We start from the raw sequence: 24665 nt of genomic DNA, 5'->3' as shown, positions 1-24665 counted from the left end.
TGCGTTTTACTCTGTGGTAACTTTGACATTTGATGTCTTCATGCCCTATTTAAAATGTGTTATTTCCCATTAAAAAAAGGAATGCATGGCCTATTGCAGAACCGCAGACCCTCCGTTTGCACAACGACCATACGGCATAAAGCGCGAGATCGCGTGCATAGCGTTATCTGATGTCGAGTGCATATTCTTGCGCTAAGGAAAGAATCTTTTGCAAAGACCTCTTGAAAAGGCCGCACGGTTCATGCTTACAATTTAAAGCATAGCCACAACTTTATCAACAATCAAAGATATGGGGATGATGTTTTGTACCCCCCCACGCCTATGACTTGATTTTAAGTTGTTTTTGTACTTTCCCATTTTTTCCCCCAGGTCGCCATTGAGAAAGAGACTGCATTCTCAACGGGTTCATCTGCTTTTCAAATAAAGAACAATTTACAAATTGCAGGTGGAACATTGGCGTGCAGCGGTTTTGGCGCAGCGGTTTTGGCGCAGCGTGATATGAAGCCCGGCAACCCGAGTTCGACACCTGGCCACGCTAACATCGTTTGGTGAGTGGCATCTGAATGGGTCTTGGGCTTGAACCCCTTCAAACAACCTGATGACTGACACAGCGTGGGAAGGCCTTCGTCCAGCAGTGGATTATTAACAAAAGGCCCTCGTAAATTGTTACGCATCCGGTAATTATTACAAATAATATCCGACAAAGCAACCGCCGCTATTGTTTTTGTCGTCAGCGTTAAACGAAAACCCGATTGGCCAAAAGCATAAAAATTTGCTTTCGTTAATTTAAAATGGTGGGTCGAGAAACCACACGCGCATTGATGCACGGTGCGTTTACAATGAACCGCCAACAATGTGCGTTATATTCCAATCGAGCTTGAGCGGGAGTGTATTTATTTTAAGACGGCATCAAACCAGGTGTCTGCGCCACACCGACCCGTCACGCATGTTGTCGATGACGTACTTTTTTCCAATCGGGGTAAGAAAGTGGTAGTCTGCTCAGCTTGAATTTTCCGATTGTACCAGGGTAGGACCCGCAGAGAAGCGGAGAGAGGGTGTTTGAGACTTTCCAATTACTCCGTTTAGGTCTATTTCGAATGGGTCCTTCAAAGTACCACGGTAGGACCCGCAAGGAAGCAGAGAGAGGGTGTTTTAGACTTTCCAATTACTCCGTTTAGGTCTATTTGGAATGGGTCCTTCAAAATGTGCATCATAGCTTTGACCTGTTGATACAAACTTGCAACTCTGCATGCTGCCCCAACACGTACTGCACGGGGAGGCGTGGTGTAAGTAACATATGAACATGATCGTAATGGACACGACACGGTTTTGAGTGCGTGCACAAATAGCAAAACGTTGCCTAAAAATGATGGACAACTGTGACGGAGTGACTGATGGAAATTCTAACGTTATTCTCCCGGGGCTATATAGTTGACATTTGGTCAACAATATAGTCTTTAATTACAACTAGATAAAATCCAAAAAACTGGTTTTCCTTAGCCTGTAATAATAGTTCTGCATTGCTGCTCAAAGTCTCATGGTAAACAAGTAGAAACTATACTTTCCCCATCATCGGCAAACCGATAAAATTGCCTCTCGTGGAACGTGACGCTACAGTCAATGGAAACTGGGCAAAGCTTGCTACCAATTATCGTGTGTGAGATGCCATTTAATCAGACAAAACTGTTTATCAGTAAGAACACCACGCTTCAGAGTAGAGTTGTTAAAGGAGCTGGTGCAACGTGTAATGGATGACGTGTTGTCTTTAATCCAGAGCCTCTATTGAACTCGGACGCCTTCCCCCAGACTCCAGAACTCTCTCCCCACGAGATATCGGGATCTCTGAATCTGCGAACGTTTGGTTAATTATTTTTTCCATTTTCTTAGCTGTTAGTGATGTGTCTTATGATGAAAAGACGCTTCATAAATAAAATTAGAATTATTATCTTCTTTCTCAGCTGAAATTTCGATTTAAAGCTTTCGTGACTGCAGGGATTCATCTTCTTGGTTCTTTCGGTAAAGTCACGTAGAAGGGAAATAATGAACTAATAAAAATAAACATAATAAACGTCGTGAGAATTATTTTATTATGTTTTATTTTTATTAGTTTATTATTTCCATTCTACGTGACTTTACCGAAAGAACCAAGAAGACTTTCTCAGCTTCTCGTGTATATCTACGTGATGGGAGGTTATGCTACAATGTCTGCTCCTCGTAACGTCCACTGTCCAGTCGGCTGCATTTCCCTGGTCCATTCGATGGAGAAGTTTCTGGGCAGCTGCGGAAATTGTGCTCACTCCCTTGGTGGCAAATGAACTGACCACGAAGCTACCCGGCTGTGTGCACTGTATAAAAGGCATGCGAAAATATTACTATGCGTCACATTTATTTCATTTCTTTATTTTGTTACACTTTGATCTCTTGCGGAATCATCGTAAATCGTTAACCTGTGTCGTAACTATGTCTGGAGATACCGATGCGACGTGATGCGAAGCAAAACTTAGTTTTATGACACCCTGTAAAAAAATATATCGAAGATTGAATTCAATGTGGCTTCCAACTCAAACGAGTTGCTCATCTCCTCCTTGCAGTCCTTCACAAGTGGTGTAAATTACACAGTCCTATGCCAGAGAAAATTCTATCCGTAGAGCTGCCAGAGTAAGAATGATATTATACGATGATTAAAATCGATAATAGGCCGGGGGGGGGGGGGGGCACATTGTCGACACACTTTGCTATTCACCACGCCGCTTGAGTTTGATTCACAAGCCTCTGCTGACATCAGTGGAGACTGGTATTTGAAACCGGTCCTGGCCACCTCCTTCACCAACCCGCACTGAGCGGTGTGGTGAAGTATGGTCAAATGAACACAATGTTTGATATGCAACGTGTCACAGTTCACGGTTCGAATCCAGCGGTCGCCCTGATTAATACTGCGGGTGTATTAACCATAAAAACACATGCTGTCTGCTTCGCAAGAATAGGCTTTGTGCTCTGGTGTCATTGGCAAAATTTGCTAAATTTAAGGAAATTACACCACAATTTTTTCACTACATTTTAAATATACATAGCAAACATTCCCCCATGCTGTAAAACTTGGTAGAACCCTCCTCAATGAGGGTCATGAGACTCAGTGAGGCTTTCCTGTGTTAACAAGCATAACAGTAAAAATAATAGTGGTAACGTAAATGCTATATTTTAGATTTTTCTTGTAACTATAATACAGGATATGTATTCTCTACTCTCAGGCAGTTGACCATTATAATTGCGATGCGTCACATAATTTGTGGGAAATAACAGTTTTTATGTAATTCTAGTCATATGAAAATTATTCTATTTTCAGAGCAGAGGCAATTCCTCTTCTAAGCAACGGAGTCCAGCACGTGTATGACACAAACACATCTTTACACACACGCACACGTATGTATGTATCTTGAACTTTTGCACCGTACGTAGCTAACCATGCTAATTGGAGGTGTGTGGAGTGACACCAAACTAAACATGAAAAGCAGCTCTAAAGAAATGAATTTTCAATCTAGATTTAAAAGTGCATATAGCGCCATGATTAGATATGGCAAGAGGACAAAAACACGTCACATCTTGTGGCTCCACCAAACTGCGCAACAAATGGCACATGTCTCAAATTTCTTTTCGTTAGCCATAAAAACTTAAGTACTGAATAAAGAATAAAAATCGCGAGGTACAAAAATATCAATCCAAAACATGTACCCCACACCCTGTAATTTCTGTAAGACAAAAAAAATATTCTGATATTGTGTTGGCAGAGGTGCACGAGCGATACACCGGCACAAATAATCAAAACCCAACACATTTATCAGCAACACTGTCCTAAAGAGTTAAATATATTATTCAATGGGTCGTCTTCATTGCAGAGAGATCTTCAGAGCATTGCCTGAAATGTAACCTACTATATATTACTTTTAGGACAGTGTTATTAATGAATGTGTTAAGTTTTCATCATTGGTGTAAGAGTTTTGTTAAAAGTCCATGTATGCTCAGCAGCTTTGCATAAACTTAGAGCACGCGCACTGAAGATTTTATTTTCAAATGTGGCAAAATAATTGGCGAAGCTTGAGTTTCTGTTTGCACTTTGACAAACCCACTATTAGATTTTTCACTTCAAACTAATTTCAAACTTTTGCATCGCTTTCTGCCCTTATCACCCTAGCACAAACGTGTTTGCAAGTTGTGCATTGCTTTGTTTTCAAACATAACGCCCATTTCTAACGGCCTGTGCATTTGCACGAACGCATTGCAATTGACGAATGCTAAATTAATAATTTCCGGTGCAGGACAAAACCGCACGATACAGTACATTTCCCCTTGACAACGTGGGGTCTCTGCTTAGTCAGAATACGGAGTGATACTTCCTGCCGCCACCACCGCCACACAGAAAGGCCACTCTCCGCCAAATAATGGCCGAGCTCCAGGCCGGGGCCACAGAGTGTGCCGCGCTGAGTGCTCGGCAGCAGCAACCGAGATTTGACGACGCGTGGTCTCCGATCCCCAAAAAATTAAAAAGAAAGAGTGATTTCTTTGGGATAAGTGAGAGGTTGTGTGTGAGAATTTTGGAATGGGTTTCGCCCATTCAGCCGGCAGCATGCTGATTCACAGTAAAGGCTGAGTCACATCTGTGCAGATGACACATCGAATTCCGACAAATAACACTGGCCATGTCAAAATATGATCACCCCCCACCCCACCATTAGACCACTCACCACGCTGGGAAATTTGTCACTAGAACTCATGAATGCATCAGAATTGAACCTACTGTAGTTTGAATTGTTGAAATGTATTTAATATAATGCAGGGCTTACCCATTCTGTAGTCTGATATGGTACCAAAATATTAATGTCAAATCATCAATTGGGGTTATTTAATGGTAAGAATTCTCTGAATTATTTCCTTTAAACGTTGTTGTTTTGTTATTATTACCATGGACATTAACATCGGTTTACTTTTCTTAGAATGACCTTGTTGCCACCCCGTGGCGTATTGTGGTCAGCATGGCCCTGGTGGGAGGAATGAAAAGGGGCCTCCAGTCCAGTTCCCCCCCCCCCCCCGCTACATATCCCATCGCCTTGGACTGCCTCCTGCAGGTGGGCCCTGGCGCAGTTGCACCGCCTGCACGCTCGACAGCTACACCCATTGTTGCCGACAGCTCTACAAGTGTGGACGTTTCACATATCTGTCGCAGTGCATTGCCACAGTGCGAATTGCCCGCAGATCTCTGTGGTTCACTACGCACTCTCCTTATCGACCCGGCGTTTGTGTGTGTGTCCCATTGCTCTTTTCCATCCGGCGACTTGCAGAATTCATCGTTACCATTCTGCTGCTGGCACCTTATCCCATCATCGCTCTCCAAGAGTTTCCATCACTGAACACGCCGGGGGGGGGGGGGGGGAGATTTGGTCTGTTTTGGGTTTTGTTTCTGCCCTTATATGGATCGGATGGCGTGAATGGGAGTGTGGAAAACATTGAGTCTTTTTTTTCTTGGCCGTTTGGTGAGGTGGCAAGGCTCGATGAGATAGCAGCATTCGCATGTTTTTTTTCGCCTTAATTTTTTATTTCCAGCAAACCCCCCCTCGGCACCCCCTTTGTGGTGCCGTTTCGTGCCTCGGCAAGCAGTTTCCAGTCACCAGCCTCGGCCCCCGCTTTCCCGACAGACGCGAATAGGACCCCGTGACGTTGGACTGATCGCTGGCGAGGTCCAGCTTCTTGCTCGTCTCTTCGTTTATTTCACGATCCTCGCATCCTCAGACAAGAGCCCCCCCCCCCCTCCTCCGCCTCTCATATTTGTCTCGTTGTTTATTTATTTTTTCATCATATAAATATAAGTTTCACTTTGAATTCAGACATTTGAATTCAGACATTTGGGGTTTACGATCGACTCCCACTGGAGCGAAAGAAGGGATCTTGGTGGCCATCTTAAGGTACATTTGTAAGTGTGTGTATATATATGTGTGTATATATGTGTGTATGTGTGGGGAGCAGTAGTGTAGTGGTTGGCGCACTGCGCTACGAACCCGGCGACCCGAGTTTGATTCCCGCTCACGGCCAACACCAGTGACGATTATCAGAATTCGGTTCTGGGCCTCCCCCTAGGTCGACTGAGCCTCAAATTAGTTCCTGGTATGGTGTGTAAACATCGCCACTAGGGAGACAAAGGCGGTCGGACGTGGTGCTGGCCACCCACCCCCTCGTGTGCCGTGCCGGCCTTCATAGGTGCTCGCTAACAGCACTTGCCCCTACAGTCTGTTAAGGCTATACGGGGGATCTTTGTGTATGTGCACGCGTGGCCTTGTAAGTTATGTATTTCCTGGTAAACGCTTACTTAATAACTTCAAATTCACTTTTGGTGCAGTATTGACAACGCTACAGTGCTGTTCAATGTGTATGGCATTATAGGGCCTTCGATAATAATTTCTTGAAATATTGTAATTCACATTTTATTCTTATTATCGCATAGATTTTAGCACAGTTTACCTACTAAAACCCTTTAACCATGTCTACAGTAGTTTTAATCACTGGTCATAGCTGATTGAATATGAAACAGAACTATACCCTTTTTAGCATATATTTTGCGGTATCACAAAGCAGCAGCAGTTATATTTATTACTATTATAAACATATATGTAACATTGCCTCTTTAAAATGTTGTTCTTTCGTCCACTTATTGCGAGGTACTTATATAATATACAAAATCGATTTGTCGCTATTTTTCTTTTCTTGTTACAAACTTTGTTCAAATGAGCAATCACAAACATTTACTTAAAACCGCCCATTTGGCTGATCAATTATTTTACTTTAACTTGCCTGCGAATTTGACGCAATTAATGTTACCGTATTATCTAAAGATAATTATTAAATTAACAAAAAATTACCACTTTCCCCAAGCCTAAACGGGCATTGGCGAGTCCTCATTTCCATCGGCAGGTCCTAATCCAGCTGTGGGTAACTCCACATCCCTGTGGTGTGAATCAGCCTCTCCATAAGAACAACAAAATGACAACTTCCCATCAAATATTGTTCACCTTAACGGTATATATTTTATTGGCCCCAAAAGCGATGATGGGCTGTGTCTACCGCGGCGAAGAATTATAGCTCACAATATCGCACGCGAGCGCTCTGCCTTTCTACCAACTGCACTCTATGCCGCTCAATAATAACCAACTAATTCAACGAATTCTCACCAGCCCCCACTGCCCAGTGCGGTGAAATATGGTCAAACAAGGCTCAAGGTGGACGTAAAAGTAACTTAACAAAAGGCATGTAAAATATTCGATGATTTTAAGAGTTAATTGAATACAATGTTAATCAATGCCAATGCATTATAGGCAATAGCATTTTACCATGGTTGTATTGTTCACAGTGAAAGGTAGTTTTCTATTTGTGTGCTTAAGGCCATGATACACTTGGGCACGTTTAGAACAACTGGTCAGCAACAGTCACCACATTATTGCCGAAACTAGTTTTCCATTGGCTCAACTGCACTCTGTCTCTCTACACCACTGCTCTGTCAGGTTTGCAACAGTTGCTCAAACTTAAAGTGTTTCCCGCGACCGTTACAGCAACGATTGCCCAAAAATTGCGCCTCAGTCATGGCCAGGGCTGGATTAACAGAGGGACTGCACAGCCCAGGCCTCGGATTTTGAGGCGCTGCAAGCAATGTTAAGGGGCTTTGTAAAGGTTGATACACAATCCTGCAGCGCTACAATAATTATATTTGTTAATCTGGGAAGGAAAGCCAAAGCATCACTGTACACATTAACACCAGTTATGTACAGAAATAGAATTTTGTACGTAGATTTAGTTTTACAATTGTATATCACATTACAAATATAAAAAGACCTGAAATAAGCAAGGAAAATAGCAATGGAGTGTTTGGCATTGGGCATGAGTGGTCGCCAAAGGGCAAACAAGGAACTTAAAATACAAATAGGGAACGCAACACTACAACAGCCTCGTACTCAAACCCATTCTCTGTTAATACACGTAAAAATAAACATGTTGTTGGTTCTTTCGGTAAAGTCACGTAGAAGGGAAATAATAAAATAATACAAATAAAACTATTAAATTCTCACGACGTTTCAATTGCAACGCAAGCAATCATCATCAGCTGTAAAAAAAATGTAATTGTTTTTTATTATTTCCCTTCTACGTGACTTTACCGAAAGAACCAAGAATATGAATCCCTGCAGTCACGAAAGCTTTAAATCGAAATATAAACATGTTTTGTGTCATCAGCCTATTGGCTTTCCAGCCCGATATTATCAAGCAGCCTTTTTTTAAACGTGCAAATTATGGACTGGTTTTGACCTTCTGGGTCTCATCAGCAGAGTGAGACGTGCTAAACAAATGCTGCCATAGTCGCCCACCAAACTTAATCGAGCCCTGAAAATGAGATTTCCCACTGAAATAAGCATTGCTCTTCTCCTGTTCACAGCCCTTGGAGCCAATGGCGGAAATTCCATTTTCACGTGGTTGGGGCGAGTCTCTAATACAGTCACTGTTGGCTTCCCCACAAAATAGTTCTCGTTTTATCGACCGTGCACGGATGCTGAGCTGAGTCAATCCTATTGTGAAACACTTGCTGTACCGCGAGTCGTTCATTCGGTGTTTGTGTGTGTTGGGGAGGACTAGGCCCGACTTGCTGAGCCGGCACCGCAATGATGGCTTGCGGCGCGAGCCGAGGCCACGGAATGGGAGGAGGAGGAGGAGGAGGAGAAGGAGGGTGGCAGGGCATGGGGCTGATGGCGGTGCCGTTCCCCGAGCACGCACGCGACGTGCTGGCCTCACTAGACGAGCTCCGCCGGGCCGCCCGGCTCTGCGACACGCAGGTGAACGTATCGGGGCAGCTCTTCCCAGCTCACCGTGCCGTCCTGGCCGCGAGCAGTGGCTACTTCCGCAAGTAAGCGAGCGAGGGAGCGAGCGAGCGCCTGAGCCGCCTCCGACGCGTCGGCACGAACCCGGCGCGAACAGAAGAGGACTTTTGGATATTAGGGCAAAAGTAGTGGCCGGGTGGCTTAAGGCTCGCGGCTAAGGTTGCTGCGTCTGATATAGAAACACTGGGATGGTATGTGGGGAGATAAGTATCTTGCCATCCCCGTAATGGGGAGAACTACAAGTAAAAGCATTGTCTTGAGCAGTGTATTATTACGCAACTGTCAAAAACCAGATGTAAGTAAATTGTTCGGCGATGTGTTGGCAGTGGTGTACAACCATATATGACTAAACACTAATAAAAACAGAACACTTTCGTTCATAACACTGGCTTTAAAAGAAAAATATAATAGGTGTCGTTTCGAATGACCCTTCTTAGCATATACAATTTTCTATTTTATATCTTTTTTTATTTTAACACCACAGAGTTTTTGACGAATGTGTTTGTCTTTTTTTACCAAAAAAAACTGGATTATTTTAATGTCCCAGGAAGAGTTACAGATTTCTCAGTACACTTATCTCAAAAAGAGGACAACGGCCAAGGAAAACCTAGTCAGAGCATTCAGCTGGTATGAATTAATATTGGTTCCTCTGCATATTTTTACCACTGGGAACAAATACTTGATGAATATGTATTCCTCCAAGGGGAACGGATATTCGTTCCTTCCTCCACATGAGGGTTAAGCTTTTGGTCGGGTCTTCCTTCGTAAAATACCAACTTCCCAAGAAAAATAAATAAATAAAACCACATTGGTTAGAATGATGTTAAGTAAAATTATACCAAAAGCAAAATGAGCAACTATTTCAGGGGGAACTATGGAATGTGATCTTATTTTTTTTACTGTACGGATAGAGACTTATATTCAAAGAAGCTCACTTTGTTCCAAAAAATGAAGGAGGTACAAATATTTTGAAGGGGAACCAATATTTCTGAGTTTTGGTCCCTGGCAAGAAAGAATATTGGAATATTCCAACAAACATTTCTGGAGGAATTAATATTTCTCGGGAATATTTATTCTCCGACACAGTCGCTGCAAATAGCCTGCGTTTTAATCCAGGATTCAGCTGACTGATTAAACAAGGTTCTTCTGAAGCATTGTGAGATGATGGTCCCAGCCGTGTCACCAATGACAATAAAAAGACGATCACATTTAACACAGGTATCCCTCGATTTACGAATGGTCAATTTACGAAATTTCGCGTGAACGCAATTCACAAATTATGGCCACTCATCGATTAACAAAATCGAATTTCCACGTTTGCGAAATTTCACTACGGCACGCACCATGAGATCAAACAAGAAGCACCCAGGAGGCTGCATCATCCGTCCGCGACAGCGTCACGGTATCCCTGCAGCCAAACAGAAACACTTCCACAATACCTTTCCGGCCATTCTAACACGAAAATCTTTTGGTGAGTTCCCTGAAAACGTGAATTATTTTGGTTTAAAAAATCATTATTATTGGAATGACTATTATAAACACACCCCTAATTTAGCGCATTAAATTCATGTTTTTTGAAGAACGCATCCCTTTCATAAATCGAGGGATGCCTGTATTTCCTTTTCAATTCATTTGACTAAATTACAGCCCTGGGAATTAAAATGTCAGTTTGACTCGAATGTGATGATCAATTCTCTGCAGCAAGATGTGTGAAAATGTGCAGCACCCCTAATTGTGTGGTTAAAATAGGTAATTTGAAGGGATTTCACACGTAGTTCTGTCAAGCCTCCTTCCGTAGGCTGTTCTCTAATGTAGAAGGTCGCACTGCTGTGCGAAAGTTCCAAAGGCACTTGGTTGAATTACATAACACCAAGAGCACAACCTGAATAAAACTGAGGGAAACCACCGCCAACCGCCTATCCACCAACCTCCCAAACGGCAAAAATCAAATGTGCTAACGCTTTGCTTAGCCATGAGCATCACGCACGACGAGAGCATCGCTGCGCTTGCCGACTGTGGTCGCGTGTGTTCGTGGTGGCCAGGCTCTTTGAGAACGAGGATCGTCACGGGGTGGTGCGGCTGGATTTCGTGGAGGCCGAGGCTTTCTCGCGCCTGCTCGAGTTTGCGTACACGGCCACGCTGACGGTCGATCCCGCGCGCATAACGAGCCTCCTCGAGGCGACGCACCTCCTGGAGTTTGGCCAGGTGGCCAGCGTCTGCTCGGACCTCCTGGGCGCCTCCGCAGAGCTCGGCAATGGCGCGAGCGACGTCGCGGTGCCGAGGCGGGAAGACGACGACGACGGCGAAGTCGCCGACGACGCCTCTCCTGCCGCCAGGCCCAGGGAGGAGTGGCTCACGAGCCACGCGGTAGAACGCGCGGGGGAACGCTCGCTCCGCGACGATCGTCCTCTCGACGCGCGGGCAGCGCCACCGCCGTCGACGGGGCCGCACGCACGGGAATCCGAGGCAACGGTTCAGAAGGACTGCGTCCGCGGGACCATGCTGAGCCAGCAAAGGACAAAGAAATCGAGAGGGAAAACAAAACTCGCGGCAGGCGGCGCCGACGCATCGATGGACGGTGGCGTTCGTGACAACGGCGAGGATTTGGCCTTAGACCTGAGCTCACGGCCAGAGGACAAGAAGAGGCAGGCACGCAAGCCGAAACCGGCGCTCATCCCGTCATCGCAGGATCTCCTGAGTCCGGCGATTCTGCGTCAGAAGAGTGGGGATGTGATGGATGACGCTGCTGGGGCGATCCTGGAAACCGGACTGCAGATGAGCTGGGGGTATGGGCCCGAGGGGTCCTACGATGCTCCGAGGGCCCCCAAAGTGTGTCAACCGTGCCCCATCTGTAACAAGATGATCAGGGGTGCTGGGAAGTTGCCGCGTCACATTCGCACCCATACGGGAGAGCGTCCCTACCCGTGCCATCTCTGCGGAGTGCGCTTCACCAGGTGAATGATTTATTTTAACGATATAGTACACTCCCACAGCGGTGCATCTCCGATTAGGATGATGGTTAGCTCTGTTAGATTTGAAGCTTTCGTGACTGCAAAGATTCATACTCTTAGGTTTTTTCGATAAAGTCACGTAGGTAAAAATAAATAATAAAAATAATAGAAATAATAATAGAAAAAAAATATTAGATTTATTATTTTATTTCTATTATTTGTATTTCTATTATTATTTCTTTTATTTTTATTATTTATTTTTACCTATGTGACTTTACCGAAAAAACCTATAAGTATAGCTCTGTAATGGTGCGAAAGAAGTCAGTATGCATACGTGGGTACATGCCTGTCAGTTGATGGGCAGGACGTGTGTGGTTGGTTCAAATGAAGGTACTCCCACATATTCAAAATGTTTTGGCCAGCGTGGAAGAGTAGGCCAAATACCCCTAGAGGAGTTGTTTGGAGCTCTCCCTAGTGGAGGTCCTTACGCCAGCAGTGAGGTGAGTAAGAAATTGCACGGCTGCACTTTTACCGCCCTTCGCAAAGCATTGTCTTCAGTCTGTAGGTTCGCACCACGTACACGTACGACCTTTTAGTCGATCCACTGCTGGATGAGAACCTCCCAAGGTCATGCAAGGTTGCGGGGGATTATCGGGTCCGTACTTCACCGCGCTGGTCAGTGCGGCTTGGTGAAGGCGTGGAGCGTGATCTACGTGCGCTTCCTTCTCTTGCCCTTGCTCGTAGGCCCGCAGCAGCCTACAGCAACCCTCGCTGTCTAAGGTGGTCGCGTGTTAAAGCACTATCCAAGCTCAACCCCCCCCCCCCCCCGCCTAGATTCTGGGATATGACGATATCGGGCGCATTCTGAGTAATTTGGTTCAAGGTACGCACATACGGATGGTTTGGAATAAAAAAAAAACTTGAAAAAATGCCGCTTTAAAACTAAATTAAAATATGTGGTTAATAGTTTGGGATATTCATTGTTTTGCAATGGTAGTAAAGTATGTCATGACTGAAATTATATATATGTAAATATGCTGTCTAGTAAATGTAGAAAAACTGACGTTTGTTTTCATTGTAAATATTCCTACATTATGCATGCACTGCATGCATGTATGTCTACATTCTTCCATTGTGCATATTTCGATATTTAAGAAAAGCAACAGAAGAACTGTACTCGTTAGCGCTGTTAGCATCACAGGACCGGGAGAAGTGAGAGTGAACATGGGGAGGCCTTCATGCAGCCTAGTGGGTTGACCATGCCCGATGATGATGATCATGATTATGTTTTTAATACACGTATGCAATGTATTTCTTTTAGCATAACAGACGCTTTTAGCACGACTTTTTTGCTTCTTAAATGACAACTGTATTTACATTCACGGTACATTTGGAAACATATTTCTCATTCATTTACTTCATTATTCGTTCATTTGGCTCTTTTTAAACACACTTCACAATTCCCAGCCGGTGCAAGAAGATCCTTTGTGCATCATATTTATTCTCATCATCATATTTGATGTACTTTGTTTATTTGAGCATTAACGCAACTGATCACAGCATCGCAATCACCCATGGTCAATCCACTGCTGTATTAAGGCCTCCCCAATCTGCCAAAAGCTTTGACGACCCAGCGATGCAACAATCCAGCTAGCCCGCCTGCACGCGAACTGACGTCATCGCTGCATCCCGTCGGTGGACCTCCTCTCTCGAACTTGTTCCATTCCCTGGGCTGCTACCACTCCGCTATTATTCTTGACCATCGTCCCTTCTAGCGACGTCTCTGTGCTCCCGCCTGTAGTCCCAACGTTAGTAGGCGTAGCGAGGAATTTTCACACTTAAATTCTAACTTAACAATCTTTGAAATACGTATTCCACCAGGCTATGCGTTAATTGTGTGTTGACCGACTCTCTGTGTTGCATTACATTACATTTCGATATTTTGCTAGGTTATTTAATTTAATGTGTCTATCTCCCGTTCTCCTAATTTTCAAGCTTGCGTACTTTACCACCCGTCTTCCTACCCATTGACATGCTATTTTTTTCTCTAACCCCCTCCCTCTCTCCGCCCCCGCCCCCTCTCTCTATTTAAGGCCTCGTCACAGAGATGTTCTCTCTCTCTGTGCCTATGTGTTGCTCTCTCTCTATGTATCTTGGTGATATCTGTCTGCTTTTATATCTGTCTATAGTTTTCTGGTTAGATTTTTGTTGCTATTTCATTTATACCTGATGATGATTGCTTATGTTGCAATCGAAACGTCGTATGCTATTATTTAATTTATTATTTTATCTTTATACGTGACTTTACCGAAATAATCAAAGAGTAGGCGTAGCGAGCTCAACTTTCTCCCTTTCCCCTGCCCCGAGAGCACCGCGCCTCGGGGAATTTCTGTGCCCCCTTCCATTTGTATCGCTCGCGCTCTTGTCACGCAAGACTCTGGTGAACCGTCGAGTAACGTGGACTCGTGCCTTGTTGTTTCTGCGTTTGCCAGGCAAGACAAACTCAAGCTGCACCTGCAGAAACACGAGCGGCTCGGCAGCTGTCGCGCCGGCCGCGTGAAGCCCACGCACTACGGAACTCTGTAGTCATCGTCGGCGCCGCTTCTTGGTCTTTTGTTAAAGTCACCACCGCTTTCGGTGGTTGGGTAGAAGAGGAGCCGTTTATTTACGGTCAACCGAGCGGCAGCAATGCGAATGCACTGCTGCAGATGCAATGCGACCGTGAAATGTGGGGTTTGCGACCTCTACCGCTACCTGGTGTCAAGTATTACAAATCAAACGCTGTTATAATGACCACGGCTATGAAAATGTTTGTTTCTGTATCATATGTAGATGTGATATACAGTCGTTGACTTTTGATTGCATTAATGGATTGCCTGTTTGAATATTTTTTCAAGCTCTGTACCAAAGCAGTATTTATATGTATCAGAATGCAATTATCCTGTGGAACACATAACGCATTTCTTCGTGATGCTTTTAAGGGAGTGAATAATTTATGATAGCTCTGGCTGTGAACACTGTATTTGCCTATATTGTTCTTACAAGTATTTCACTGAGCAACACAGGAATGATAACAATGACCAATAATAATACACAGCCTCACTGACTCTCAAGGCTATTTTTCAGTAGGGTCCTGCAATGCATTGGGATGTTTGGCAACGTCTACTCATGATTGTCTGGAATTATTATGTTTATAATTTAACATTGCTGGAGGGGGGGGGGGCAAATGGGCGCCACGGTGACGAGATGTTAACTACCTCGCCTGGTATGCAGGAGGTTGTGGGTTTGATCCCGACTCTGACGCCTGCTGCTGTATATTTGGAGTTTGCATGTTCTGCCCGGGGCGGTGTGGATTTTTCTCGGGGTGCCCCGGTTTTTCCCTCCACATTTAGAAACATGTGCTTCAAGTATTTGGTTGATATACATTTCCACGCGATAAGCCACTTCGTTGAGCTATCATTTGTGGCCAGGTTGCTTCTGAGTGGACCTTACCTGGTAAAATAAAATAGCAATTGTTAAAATAGTTTAAACTTAAAGTCCAGTGGAATGGCGGCTCAGTGGTCCACGCACTAAGCTGTCACTATGAATGGTGACCTCAGTTTGAGTCCTGATCTTGGCCAACATCGGTGGCGAGCTATAATGGAACGAGCTGTCTCTGTCTTCACCCCTTCTCCAACCCCACACTCGCCAGCGTTGTACATCAATGACTGTCAAGGCATTGGGGGAGCCCCTCGTCCAGCAGTGGATTGATAAATGGCTGTAAATTATATTTGTGTATATATCTAGAAAAAATAAAGTTTGTGTTCTGTTACATTCGGTAGACCTCCTTGTGCTGTCGTCAAACTCCTGTGTTACTCTCACAGAATTATCTTAAATACTTTGACAACCCCGATCGTGCAATTAATCTGTAAATCTTCGCATACGAAGCTTTTCATAGTATTCTACAGAGACTGTAACGTCGTGTTAAACAAATGCATATGAAAGGGTGACCACCGCGCGTGTCTTCTCTGGATTAAGGCACTTTCTTCTTGCCCACACCACAAACAAGCACTCCAGAAGGATCTGTCTGCTCCTCTTCTCCTCCACCAATCACCTCTCTTCATTAGCTGCCCCAAAGCGTCTTTCAACTCGTCATCCCATTTCCCCGTCTTCTTCCCAATGGAACCTCTCGGGCCATCCCACGTCCCGCTTCCCAGCAACTGCCTTACTCTACCCCGATAGTACTGGTAGGAACCTCCTGGTTACAGCAGCCCACAGGGGATTATTGTGTCCGTCCATCGTGCATCAAAAATGGGAGGGGTCGGGCTGGGTGGAGAGGGGAGGGTGGGGAGGGGAGGGGCTGGCTGGGGAGGGTGGGGCTGGGTGGGAGGAGTGGGGCTGGGTGGAGAGGGGAGAGTGGGGACGGGCTGGGTGGGGAGGGGAGGGGCTGGCTGGGGAGGGTGGGGCTGGGTGGGAGGGGTGGGGCTGGGTGGGGAGGGGCTGGCCACCCCGTGGTGCCCTTATAAAACTCAACGTTTAACCTACTCACGCCGGCTTTTGCCCGCCCTCACAGTCGGGCATATTTGCGGAATACACCACGCCGCCGTTGACCGAGCAACCCAACGTTCCTACCAGCTCCCTCCGCAGGAATTCGTTTTTTTTATTAGAAGCATCCTCCTTTGACCCTTACACATGTATCATGTTCGCACTGCATTTACAGTCACTGCGAATGACTGATGATTGGGGCATAATCGTAAGGAACGATAAAGGTTTGATATTGGTGATACAATGATACTCAAGTCCTTTGACTATGATGTAAATGTAAATACAGGATAACTTTTATCCTTGACCCTATTTCCCGCTACTCCTATTATCTCCAGGAGCTATAAGGTCAGTGCCCAATTTTTCCTATTTGTAATTATCCACATTTTTTTCCAATGGCTAAATGGAGTAAATTCGCAGATAATAGGATGCACAACTTTCGTCCCCCACATCACTGGATAAGAGGAGCGCTATTTTTAAATCTTTTATATTAAGTTCACTTGCGTGCTTGCTTGCGCGCTTACGACCGTGCAAATCTTTCGGTCGTTTTTTAACCCACTTCCCGTGATCCAATCGAGCTGACATTTTGCACACAGACTCGTTGTGCGTGACAATTTATTTTCGTGAAAATTTTTTTCCTACATTTTACACTTTTTAGGAAAAAATAAATTATATTTAATTACCAATTGCTTAATGGTGGCAGGCAATCATCTGACCCATAGGTGGCAGCCATCTCAAGCCAGAGGACGAGAGGACTCTAGCCGCCACGCATATAAAGGATTTATAGTGAAAAACTTTGTTTTTACGGGTTAATTTTTAAGTCCTGTATATCGAAATCATCTGCGATGTATATGTAAAGGAGAGCCGACACAAAGTTTCAGGGGTTTCCTCTTTTACTCCTTCAGTCCACACTCGTCCCCAGCCTTCTCAATCTCGTTCTCGCCAAGATCTCTTTTCTTCCCGCCCGTTCTCTCTCTCTCTCTTATATCTTATTTTTGGGTTTTTTCGGTAAAGTCACGTAGGTGCACCAACCTTACCATAATAATAAAAAAAACTCCTATCTAGGGGCCTGCCCTGGCTCCTCCCCCCTCAACCAGTATATATACGGGGTCGGATCTCTTGGAATTTCTCATTTACTTGATACAGCTGTCGTGGCTGTGACGGTTCCACCTGAAGACGGAGGCTTGTGTTGCCTCCGAAACGTCGTGATTTTTATTTTATTTTTACTTTTATTAAATTTAATTTTTACCTACGTGACTTTACCGAAAAAACCCAAAAATATGAATCCTTGCAGTCACGAAAGCTTCAAATCTAGAACTCTTTTATCTTCTCACTTTCTCCTCCCCCTTCCCCTGTCACCGTCTCACTCCCCCTCCTTTCGGTGGGAATCCGTCCCCTGACATCCCTTAGGTATATATATCAGCTCAAGACTCTCCTGTTAGTCGCGTGACATCTGCGTGGCCACACCCGCACCAAATCTGCCCCCTCTGCCCGCCCCCTGTGAAAACAGACGCTGCTCCATGCAGCTTCAGTTTCTGTTTGCTTCTTTCATTCCTCTCGACCCCCCTCTCGTATAATCATCCTCTCATCCCCGACGTGTACCTCATATCCTCGGCTCTGTGCCCTTCGCCGTGGTGTGCCACCAGTGAACAGTTTTATTACAATAAATTGAAATGGGGTGGAAGATTCCTACAGTTGAGATAGGGGAGAAGAGAGTGAGAGTTTAAAATAAATAAACAATGACTCCGAGGTTATTCACGCTCTCCGTCAGCGTAATGTCAGAGTTTGTGTGGTACACCATCGTTACTGGGTGTGGACTATTTGTTTTCCCCGAAGAGGATGATTTCATTTTTGGAAACGATTCGCTTGGAGACCGACAGAATGAATCCAAGATGAGAACCACGTGTCGACGAGGCAGGAGGCGGGGAGGAGACGTACAAGAACGCCGTCCCGTCGTCGAGCGAGCGCGTTCGGTGTAATATTGCGTAGAAGTATTGCAATCGTGAAGTAGTATTGCATATCGCTAGAGGGGGTATTTACAAATGTTGGGAGCAGACCTGAATTTTTGGTTTGTTTTTGCCCACGCCACTGATGACGGCACGCTGCCCCGACTAGAGGAAGCTGCAGAGAGCAGCAACTTGACCAGGGTCATTTGGCCTACTCTTCCACGTTGGCCGCACGTGTTTGGACGACCCTGCCTGCCGATCGACTTAACAGCGGTGAACCAAGTGTTACAGTGAGTGCACTTGCGGACAGATAGACAAGGAGCGGAATGTCAGGAACGTGGACCGCTGTTAAGGGGCCGTCCATAAATGACGTCACGCACCTAGGGGCAGGGGGGGTCAGACATTTGTGACGATGTGTGACGAGGGGGGGGGGGTGAGAAATGTGACGTCACATCAAAATGCGCAACTTTAAATAAATATAGACAACACGTTCTACTTAATTAAATAGACTTTTTAATAAATGTTTTCTCCTACAACATCAGAGTGCAGCGCCACATTAAATACGCACTACAATGACAATAGTTTAAAGTGATTTGAAGCATGTTTTATTTTCGAAATGGAAATATGGTTTTGGGGGGGGGGGGGGCAGAGCTTTGTGACGTCATATTTAAGGGGGGGGGGTCTGACTTTTTGTGACGCCGTGTGACGAGGAGGGGGGGTCAAAAATCTTCCAAAAATGCGTGACGTCATTTATGGACGGCCCCTATCGCAATTAAAGATAAATCTACTGTCTACAACGTGCTGAATGCAAAAGTGAGTGATGACAAACCTCACATTTTGGAGACAGGCCAAGTTAATTTCCGTCTGGTGCAATGTCAAATGCATGCAACGTGTTCATAGAAAGCAGAATATTTCAACAGAGGTCCGTGCGATAAAGACCAGTGTGTGTGTGTGTGTAAGGCTATAAATATGCTTTGGCGTTAGATGTGAGATATGTAAAATACGGCTCGCGAGCAAGCTGCGTGAACTGTATTGAGCACTTTGTGGCTAAAGCCACAAGCAGAGGGCGCTATCTTGTGACTTACTGCTGCGTTGCGTTGGGCCTTCCAAATGTTGTCTCGTTAGATAATCTTCCCTTGGGCTTGACTCATTAGCCACAGTCACGTAGGCAGGCCTGGCGGTGGTGGGGGGAGATGGGAGAACAACTACCAGAGCCACAAATGCACAAGATGTTGTTTGTTGTACATTTGCATAAAATGTGAGTAAACATAGCGTCGATCCAGTATTGGTAATATCCTGAAATTCCGACTTAAAGCTTTCGTGACTGCAGGGATTCATCTTCTTGGTTCTTTCGGTAAAGTCACGTAGAAGGGAGATAATAAAATAATAAAAATAAAACATAATAACATACAATGTCTTTCCGACAGACCTGTTCTTCACCGGAGGACGGCTGCTTGCGTTGTGGCCAAAACGTCGTGAGAATTGTATTTTATTATGTTTTATGTTTATTATTTTATTATCTCCCTTCTACGTGACTTTACCGAAAGAACCAAGAAGATGAATCCTGAAATTCGTTGTAAAATGTGAAATTTTACTGATAAAAAAAAACAGATTTATTTAAAATCACGGTTGATGACAACAGGCACCCAAAGGCCCAAAGAAACGCGAAGCGGACAGCAACAAACAGCACTAACTGTCGGTGCAATAGATACGAGTCGGTGCGTTTCTTGAATTAAGATAGGTTATTATTAGACTAAACTTGAGGAAGGGCGATGCGGAGAGAATTACAAAGTGGAGCAGTGCGAGGGAGTGACAGGGAATCGTTTGACCTGCAGTGCGGTGGGTGAACAAAATGTTTACGAGCTTTTAATGCAAGCGAAGTGTGATGCTTTCCCGGCTACACAAGTGTAAATACAAACAAAAGTGAGCAAATATCAAATTTGCGTGATAAAGAGTGAATACTACACTGATGAGTACACGCTAAACACGATACATGGCGGAATGCATAGCTGCTTAACACACAACTTACTGGGCTCAGTACAGTGTTACTGGTAGGAACCTCCTGGTTACACCAGCCCAAAGGGGAATATTGTGTCCGTCGTGCAGGGAGGGGCTGGGTGGGGAGAGAGGGGCTGGGTGGGGAGGGGCTGGGTGGGGAGGGTGAGGAGGGGCTGGGTGGGGAGGGTGGGGAGGGGCTGGGTGGGGAGGGTGGGGAGGGGCTGGGTGGGGAGGGGCTGGGTGGGGGGTGGGAGGTGTGGGGCTGGGTGGGGAGGGTGGGGCTGGGTCGGGGGTGGGAGGGGTGGGGCTGGGTGGGGAGGGGCTGGTCACCCCGTGGTGCCCTTATAAAACTCAACGTTTAACCTACTCACGCCGGCTTGTGCCCGCCCTCACAGTCGGGCATATTTGCGGAATACACCACGCCGCCGTTGACCCTGGCCATTGACCCTGGCCATTGACTGAGCAACCCAACGTTCCTACCAGCTCCCTCCGCAAGAATGTGTTATAAATGCAAATGTCTGTCAAACATCGTTCCTGATTATGACACTGACATGTGAATGGGAGGTAACGCAACGAGTTGATGATTGTCCGCGTTTCTGACCCATAAATTAGAATCATCAGCAGCAGCAGCCAAATGGAGTGGAGAAATCGGCTGGTGTGCGGATGCAATTGGGAGGCCTTCATCCAGTGGTGGATAGAGCATGGCTGATGTGGGTGATGATAAACACATCTGTATAACACGTAGGCTCTCGCGACCAATATGATCCATAGTAGAGGGTTTTTTGGGTTAGATCGCGTAAATATATAAATGTGTCGTTAAACCCGCCACCACCTGACAGCCAATTAGTAAGGTTTTCACGTAAATAAAACATGGTAATTCGTTACTCGTACAGCACACCGGTGTGTTGGAGAGTAAATCCACAACATTTGCAATTCGAGTACGACGTTTCGCCAGTAATTAATACCAACATCATCAGGCGACAGCCAGATTTAAACATATCTCACGTTCGCTTTATTTCCCCCCTATCCCTTCTGAGAATCTCATTCGCGGAACAAGTAACGATTTCAATAATTCCCTTCTTTTTGAGTTATCTTTTGACTCAATACTTTCGTGACTGCATGAATTCAAATTATTTGGCTCTTTCGGTAAAGTCACGTAGATAGAAACATAAAATGAAATCTAAAATAAAAATAATAAAAACAAAAAACCCACTAATGTAGACTGTAGCCTGGTTCTTAATCGGAGTGAGTGTACTGGCAATCTCTAATGTGGACTGTAGCCTGGTTATTAAGTTTGGTGAGCGTACTGGCAGTCTATAATGTAGATTGTAGCCTGGTTTTTAACCTTGGTGAGTGTACTGGTAGTCTATAATGTAGACTGTTGCCTGGTTTTTAAGCTGGTGAGCGTATTGACAATCTATAATGTAGACCGTAGCAATGGTTACCAAACTGAGTGAGCGCACTGACAGTCTATAATGTAGACTGTAGCAATAGTTATTAACCTGAGTGAGCGCACTGGCAGTCGATAATGTTGACTTATTCTGGTTCTTTCAGTAATAACACTGCTGACGGTGGAGGTTGACAAGAACACACAAATCAAGTCATGACCCAAAGTGGTTGATGACATTTTTACCGAAAGAACAAAATAATATGAATTCTTGAGTTATCGTCCAATGAACGGGACTTGTCATCCTCCCAGTCTCCATCTCTCTCATTATAATACTGTGGTGGAGGTTTAGAGGGGGTGGTGGGGGTTGAGAGGGGGTGGTGGGGGGTGAGAGGGGGTGGTGGGGGTGAATGGGGTGGTGGGGGTGAGTGGGGGTGGTAGGGTTGAGAGGGGGTGGTGGGGGTTGAGCGGGGGTGGTGGGGTTGAGGGGGGTGGTGGGGGTTTGAGCGGGGTGGTGGGGGTTGAGAGGGGGTGGTGGGGGTTAGAAAGGGGTGGTGGGGGTTGAGAGGGGTGGTGGGGGTTGAGGGGGGGGTGGGGGGGGGTGAGGGGGTGGTGGTGGTTGAGAGGGGGTGGTGGGGGTTGAGCGGGGGTTGGTGGGGGTGAGAGGGGGTGGTGGGGGTGAGTGGGGGTGGTGGGGGTTGAGAGGGGTGGGTGGTGGGGAGTGAGTGGGGGTGGTGGTGGTTGAGAGGGGGTGGTGGGGGGGTTGAGGGGGGTGGTGGGGGTTGAGAGGGGGTGGTGGGGGTTGGGGGGGGTGGGGGTGAGTGGGGGGTGGTGGGGGTGAGAGGGGGTGGTGGGGTTAGTGGGGGTGGTGGGGGGTGAGTGGGGGTGGTGGGGGTTGAGAGGGGGTGGTGAGAGTGAGAGGGGGTGGTGGGGTGAGTGGGGGGGTGGGGGTTGAGGGGGTGGTGGGGGTGAGTGGGGGTGGTGGGGGTTGAGAGGGGGTGGTGGGGGTTGAGAGGGGGTGGTGGGGGTGAGTGGGGGGTGGTGGGGGTGAGTGGGGGTGGTGGGGGTTGAGGGGGGGTGGTGGGGGTTGAGAGGGGGTGGGGGGGTGAGAGGGGGTGGTGGGGGTTGAGAGGGGGGTGGTGGTGGGGGTTGAGGGGGGTGGTGGGGGTTGGAGAGGGGTGGTGGGGGTGAGTGGGTGGTGGTGGGGGGTGAGTGGGGGTGGTGGGGGTGAGGGGGGTGGTGGGGGTTGGTGGGGGTTGAGAGGGGGTGGTGGGGGTTGAGAGGGGGTGGTGGGGGTGAGTGGGGGTGGTGGGGGGTGAGTGGGGGTGGTGGGGGTGAGTGGGGGTGGTGGGGGTGGTGGGGGTTGAGAGGGGGTGGTGGGGGTTGAGAGGGGGGTGGTGGGGGTTGAGGGGGGTGGTGGGGGTGAGGGGGTGGTGGGGGTTGGGAGGGGGTGGTGGGGGTTAAGAGGGGGTGGTGGGGGGTGACGATGGGGGTGGTGGGGGGTTGAGAGGGGGTAGGTGGGGGTGAGCTGGGGTGGTGGGGGTGAGAGGGTGGTGGGTGGTTGAGGGGACAGGGGTGGGGTGTGGTGGGGGTTGAGAGGGGGTAGGTGGGGGTTTGAGAGGGGAGTGGTGGGGGTTGAGAGGGGGTGGTGGGGGTTGAGAGGGGGGTGGTGGGGGTGACGAGGGGGTGGTGGTTAGGTTGAGAGGGGGTGGTAGGGGCTGGTGAGCGGGGTGGTGGGGGTGAGAGGGGGTGGCTGGGCGGGTTGACGAGGGGTGGGTGGGGGTTGAGAGGGGGTGGTAGGGGTGGTGAGCGGGTGGTGGTTGGGGCGTGAGATGGGGTGGTGGGGTTAATGGGGTGGTGGGGTTTTGAGAGGGGGGTGGGGTGGTGGGGTTGAGAGGGGGTGGTGGGGGTTTTGAGAGGGGTGGTGGGGGGTTGAGAGGGGGTTAGGTGGGGTTGAGCGGGGGTGGTAGGGGTGAAGTGGGGGTGGTGGGGGATAGAGGGGTGGTGGGTTTAGAGGGGGTGGTGGGGGTTTTGAGCGGGGTGGTGGGGTTGGAGAGGGGTTGGGGGGGGGGGGTAGTGGGGGTTGAGCGGGGGTGGTGGGGGGTGAGTGGGGTGGTGGGGTTGAGAGGGGGTGGTGGGGGTTGAGAGGGGGGGGTGGGGGTTGAGAGGGGGTGGTGGGGGTTGAGAGGGGGTGGTGGAGGTGGTGGGGGTGGTGGGGGTTGAGAGGGGGTGGTGGGGGTTGAGAGGGGGTGGTAGGGGTTGAGAGGGGGTGGTGGGGGTTGAGAGGGGGTGGTAGGGGTTGTGAGAGGGGGTGGTGGGGGTGAGAGGGGGTGGTGGGGGTTGAGAGGGGGTGGTGGGGGTTTGAGAGGGGGTGGTGGGGGTTGAGAGGGGGTGGTAGGGGTGGTGGGGGTGGTGGGGGTTGAGAGGGGGTGGTGGGGGTTGAGAGGGGGGTGGTGGGGGTTGAGAGGGGGTGGTAGGGGTGGTGGGGGTGGTGGGGGTTGAGAGGTGGGTGGGGGGGGTTGAGAGGGGGTAGGTAGTGGGGTTGAGCGGGGGTGGTGGGGGGGTGAGTGGGGTGGTGGGGGTTGAGAGGGGGTGGTGGGGGTTGAGAGGGGGGGGTGGGGGTTGAGAGGGGGTGGTGGGGGTTGAGAGGGGGTGGTGGAGGTGGTGGGGGTGGTGGGGGTTGAGAGGGGGTGGTGGGGGGTTGAGAGGGGGTAGTGGGGGGTTGAGCGGGGGTGGTGGGGGGTGAGTGGGGGTGGTGGGGGTTTAGAGGGGGTGGTGGGGGTTTAGAGGGGGGTGGTGGGGGTTGAGAGGGGGTGGTGGGGGTTGAGAGGGGTGGTGGGGGTTGAGAGGGGGTGGTGGGGGTTGAAAGGGGGTGGTGGGGGTTGAGAGGGGGTGGTAGGGGTTGAGCGGGGGTGGTGGGGGGTGAGTGGGGTGGTGGGGGGTGAGTGGGGTGGTG

The 24665-nt window shown here is 47.7% G+C and overlaps 1 protein-coding gene across 2 annotated transcripts; it reads left to right on the top strand.

Moving 5' to 3' along the window:
• The first annotated feature begins 474 nt into the window (after positions 1 to 474).
• LOC133343780 (zinc finger and BTB domain-containing protein 7A-like) lies at positions 475 to 15710 on the top strand. Of its 2 annotated transcripts, XM_061553604.1 has the most exons (4): positions 475 to 548; positions 8665 to 8932; positions 10949 to 11860; positions 14350 to 15710. In XM_061553604.1, exons 2-4 carry the CDS (start codon positions 8691 to 8693, stop codon positions 14441 to 14443), a joined length of 1248 nt encoding a protein of 415 aa, XP_061409588.1. In that variant the 5' UTR covers positions 475 to 548; positions 8665 to 8690; the 3' UTR covers positions 14444 to 15710. The 2 variants fall into 2 exon arrangements, with proteins under 2 accessions (XP_061409588.1, XP_061409587.1); XM_061553603.1 differs by lacking the exon at positions 475 to 548 and having other exon boundaries at positions 8659 to 8932.
• Positions 15711 to 24665: the final 8955 nt, after the last annotated feature.

Source organism: Lethenteron reissneri, chromosome 18, assembly GCF_015708825.2.
Source record: "Lethenteron reissneri isolate LAM-NWPU_2019-01 chromosome 18, ASM1570882v1, whole genome shotgun sequence".
Classification (NCBI taxonomy): Eukaryota; Metazoa; Chordata; class Hyperoartia; order Petromyzontiformes; family Petromyzontidae; genus Lethenteron; species Lethenteron reissneri.
This window is presented reverse-complemented; position numbering and strand designations above follow the sequence as displayed.